The 4828-nt window shown below is 39.3% G+C and overlaps 1 protein-coding gene and 1 long non-coding RNA gene across 2 annotated transcripts; one reads left to right on the forward strand and one right to left on the reverse strand.

Moving 5' to 3' along the window:
* Positions 1–495: 495 nt before the first annotated feature.
* LOC138670613 (uncharacterized) lies at positions 496–2638 on the reverse strand. Its single transcript, XM_069758095.1, has 3 exons — positions 2468–2638; positions 2166–2276; positions 496–1984 (listed from the first exon to the last, which is right to left on the reverse strand). Exons 1-3 carry the CDS (start codon positions 2616–2618, stop codon positions 1302–1304), a joined length of 945 nt encoding a protein of 314 aa, XP_069614196.1. The 5' UTR covers positions 2619–2638; the 3' UTR covers positions 496–1301.
* A 1057-nt stretch (positions 2639–3695) lies between these two features.
* LOC138672232 (uncharacterized) lies at positions 3696–4440 on the forward strand. Its single transcript, XR_011319659.1, has 3 exons — positions 3696–3832; positions 4024–4134; positions 4316–4440. It is a non-coding gene; the product is annotated as an uncharacterized lncRNA (long non-coding RNA).
* The last annotated feature ends 388 nt before the right edge of the window (positions 4441–4828 follow it).

A 4828-nucleotide genomic window follows, 5' to 3' on the forward strand; every position in this document is an offset into this window, starting at 1 on the left:
TTGTGTAAAATTTCGTTGTTGGTTTACAAAGACATTTCTTTGAGAAATGTGTAGCATAACCAATTACCCATCACGGCCACTAGATGGCAGAATATCATATTAATTATTCTGGGATAACATTTCTCTTTGTGCCTATTAATTTTACAGGAGCCTGTGCTGCCTATAATTTGACTCCTTTTTATACAAAGACATCTAACATATACAGACTTTTAATATTTTTGTGTAAAATCGCGGTCAGACAGGCACAAACACACACACACACACACACGCACACAACACAGAACCACACACAACAAACACACAGAACCCACACACACACACACACACACAAGAAATAGACATTTAGGACTTATTTATGTTATTATCTTTATGCACTTTGAATGTGCTGTCTATAATTTGACTCTATCCTTGTTTTGTTGAAAATAACTGGACATACATAAGAAACCGGGCAATATATCTTTATAGAAATAACACTTCTGCACTCTTTGTGTATTTCTATCAGTTTTATTCAGGCATTTATAACACAACATGTTTGATATTGGTAATTTGATTCTGGGAACACATTTTAAGTTACTGCTGCACATGTATTACTGTTTTTCTTGTTTTTTGTGTAAAATTTCGTTGTTGGCTTACAAAGACATTTCTTTGAGAAATGTGTAGCATAACCAATTACCCATCACGGCCACTAGATGGCAGAATATCATATTAATTATTCTGGGATAACATTTCTCTTTGGGCATTTCTATCAGTTTTATTTATGCTTTTATAACACAACATGTCTGCTATTGTTAATTTGATTCGGGGATAACACATGTTTATAAAAATAACGCTATAGCAAGCGGTAATGTCAAATTCTGAAAATAGCCATTTTATATTGAATTACTAACATTTTTCTATTTTAGCGCTGACACAGCCACATATATTATTCCAGCTTTCTTTAATTCTGCATTATTTTATCACATGATGAAAATAGTCATTTTATATTGAATTACTGCAGCTCGCGGCGCGTTACCACTGGTCTCGTTTCTCAATTAATTTCCCAGCTGACGACGCTATCTATAATTCTGCGTATACCTTAGGCGTGTATTTACATGACAGTGTAATTATTTCTCACAATAAAACAACAGCTCAAATTTTAAGTTAGCTAACAGCATAATGATGACAAATGCATCTTTGCGGAATCTGATAACGACACGCTGAACAAAGGACGGAGCCTGACAAATACACACAACACACAACACGCACATATTATGAAAAATGACAACCATTGTATGTGATTTAAAAAACTTTAGTTAGATTTATCAGGGGTGATTTAGTTTGAAAGCACGCAGCTCCTCGGTAATGTCATGTGTTGGACACGCATTTAACAGTCTTTCATATGTATCGCAGAAAGATTTTAGTTCCATCTGTGCGAGTTTGCTTTGAGCGTACTGCGCAGACATGTCAGTAAACATTTTGACATGGTCAGCATCCCACGAAGGACGACCTGTGTAAGGTGTATGTACAGCAACTTTCTGCTTTCTACCTACACGGCGTCGGGATACGGTTCGTTTCTTTAGAGGTAATACAGGGGCAAAAACGCTAGAAAAGTCTGCAAGAGCAGTATCTGCAGATTGCACAGTCTGGCACACAGGTATATTGAGGGGCTCTGTGGGTGACCACAGACCCTCGGAGAGCTGCTCAATTTCTCTGTTTTCAGGCGTAACTTGGGGTATGGCGCCTGTGCTATTGGCGGGCCGTGTTATGCGGGGCCGAGCGTTCGGCGCTGCACGTTTCTCTCTTGAAACGTTCGTATATTTCTGATGTGAAATCTTGGGGCTTGGATTCCCGGGTTGTTTTGGTGCAGCGTAGCATTCATCACGATCCACAACACAGATGGGCGAGAGAGATGTTGTTCGCACCGCCGTATTAGCTCTTTGTGGTTGATTCTCTTCAGTGTCGTAATTACGCCAGTGCAAAACTCGTTGTTGAAGAGGCGACGTATCTAAAAGAAAAGATACAAGTGGCGGTTAGCCGCGAAACGGCGCAAAATTGGAAAAGCTAAACGGCGACGCATAGCTATGATCATACGTAATATTTGAAAAGTTAATGGGGACAGGTAGCCATGAAATCATTGTAACAATATTTACATAAACCTGTATAGAGCAGTCCAGATATATACTTACAAGTATGAAGCGGGAATTGTCCCACATCAGCTCCTGGTTTAACGGGAGGCGCAATGCTCAAACTCGCAGAGGCGGGAATATTCTCTTTTTCAAGCTGTATTTTCCGGGCAACTAGATTAGCGGGTGTAAGTAAAAATATAACGATTAGCGAACACAGAATTGATTTTCTACACAAAACTGCAGCGGTGAGAAGAATATATATATATTCAAAAATGAATTTTCTGACAGTTAGCTAGCAGCTGTAAGTAAATATGAGTATTACACAAAAGTGAGAATCGACTGTATTTCAAGTGAACAGATACCTTTTCTATTCTTGAAACATCGGTGTAACGAGTTGCCGCGTCTTTTAGGCGCATCGGGTTTCGCTGAAGTTGCAGGGTTCTTGACATCTATGATCTCCACGTCTGAACCCAGCGTATCGCGTGGTTCGGGAACACACCAGTTTTCAGCCATAGCGTCAGATGTCTCCGTGTCAGTATCTGTATGAGAAATTGCGCGTAGTTCGTGTTTACATACAAAGGATTAAAGCAACTGATATAGTATAATATAGTTTTACGGTATAAACATATTTGCGGTGTAAATTAATATAGCAAGACTTATGCCGCTATATATTAATAATTCAGTATTATATTGACGGCTACCGCTATTATTTGTTTTATTAATTTAATCATATATTTATTATGCCATAATTTGTGTAATACAATAGTTAATAGATGCTATAGTTTTACGCCATAAACAGTATATATTAACATAGATAATATATATATATATATATATATTTAGCTTTCTTACATGTGATACATGAAAGATAAATATCTTTGTACCGTGTTACAATGACATTTTTCCCTATCTAAAAGCAAAAAGGTGCTCCTAATTACCCATGATGAGATGAAGAGCAGGCCCATTATCGGCTATCGGCGCCACGGCTTCAATGCGCGCATAATTCTGCGTTATGAAATTATTGCGCCAATCGGGCGACATACACGGCTCTTAAATAAGAAAGAATGCATGAATATATAATTAATATAATTTACTTATAATATAATGACACAATCAGAATGAGTCAATACTCTGTACATTATACGCGTATAATACCGAGTTAATACATGCATTAATTGCATGTATGACTGTGTTCTGGGTGTTAACAGAAGGCGTGTGATGTGGCGTAACTGGGTGTGTTTCTGGGTGTTAACACCTGAGTTGCTTTCTGACACTCAGGATAAATACAGCTGACTGTCCCACTACAGTACAACAGACATTTAACTATTGTATTACACAAATTATGGCATAATAAATATATGATTAAATTAATAAAACAAATAATAGCGGTAGCCGTCAATATAATACTGAATTATTAATATATAGCGGCATAAGTCTTGCTATATTAATTTACACCGCAAATATGTTTATACCGTAAAACTATATTATACTATATCAGTTGCTTTAATCCTTTGTATGTAAACACGAACTACGCGCAATTTCTCATACAGATACTGACACGGAGACATCTGACGCTATGGCTGAAAACTGGTGTGTTCCCGAACCACGCGATACGCTGGGTTCAGACGTGGAGATCATAGATGTCAAGAACCCTGCAACTTCAGCGAAACCCGATGCGCCTAAAAGACGCGGCAACTCGTTACACCGATGTTTCAAGAATAGAAAAGGTATCTGTTCACTTGAAATACAGTCGATTCTCACTTTTGTGTAATACTCATATTTACTTACAGCTGCTAGCTAACTGTCAGAAAATTCATTTTTGAATATATATATATTCTTCTCACCGCTGCAGTTTTGTGTAGAAAATCAATTCTGTGTTCGCTAATCGTTATATTTTTACTTACACCCGCTAATCTAGTTGCCCGGAAAATACAGCTTGAAAAAGAGAATATTCCCGCCTCTGCGAGTTTGAGCATTGCGCCTCCCGTTAAACCAGGAGCTGATGTGGGACAATTCCCGCTTCATACTTGTAAGTATATATCTGGACTGCTCTATACAGGTTTATGTAAATATTGTTACAATGATTTCATGGCTACCTGTCCCCATTAACTTTTCAAATATTACGTATGATCATAGCTATGCGTCGCCGTTTAGCTTTTCCAATTTTGCGCCGTTTCGCGGCTACCCGCCACTTGTATCTTTTCTTTTAGATACGTCGCCTCTTCAACAACGAGTTTTGCACTGGCGTAATTACGACACTGAAGAGAATCAACCACAAAGAGCTAATACGGCGGTGCGAACAACATCTCTCTCGCCCATCTGTGTTGTGGATCGTAATGAATGCTACGCTGCACCAAAACAACCCGGGAATCCAAGCCCCAAGATTTCACATCAGAAATATACGAACGTTTCAAGAGAGAAACGTGCAGCGCCGAACGCTCGGCCCCGCATAACACGGCCCGCCAATAGCACAGGCGCCATACCCCAAGTTACGCCTGAAAACAGAGAAATTGAGCAGCTCTCCGAGGGTCTGTGGTCACCCACAGAGCCCCTCAATATACCTGTGTGCCAGACTGTGCAATCTGCAGATACTGCTCTTGCAGACTTTTCTAGCGTTTTTGCCCCTGTATTACCTCTAAAGAAACGAACCGTATCCCGACGCCGTGTAGGTAGAAAGCAGAAAGTTGCTGTACATACACCTTACACAGGTCGTCCTTCGTGGG

Source organism: Ranitomeya imitator, chromosome 3 (genome assembly GCF_032444005.1).
Source record: "Ranitomeya imitator isolate aRanImi1 chromosome 3, aRanImi1.pri, whole genome shotgun sequence".
In the NCBI taxonomy this organism is placed as follows: domain Eukaryota; kingdom Metazoa; phylum Chordata; class Amphibia; order Anura; family Dendrobatidae; genus Ranitomeya; species Ranitomeya imitator.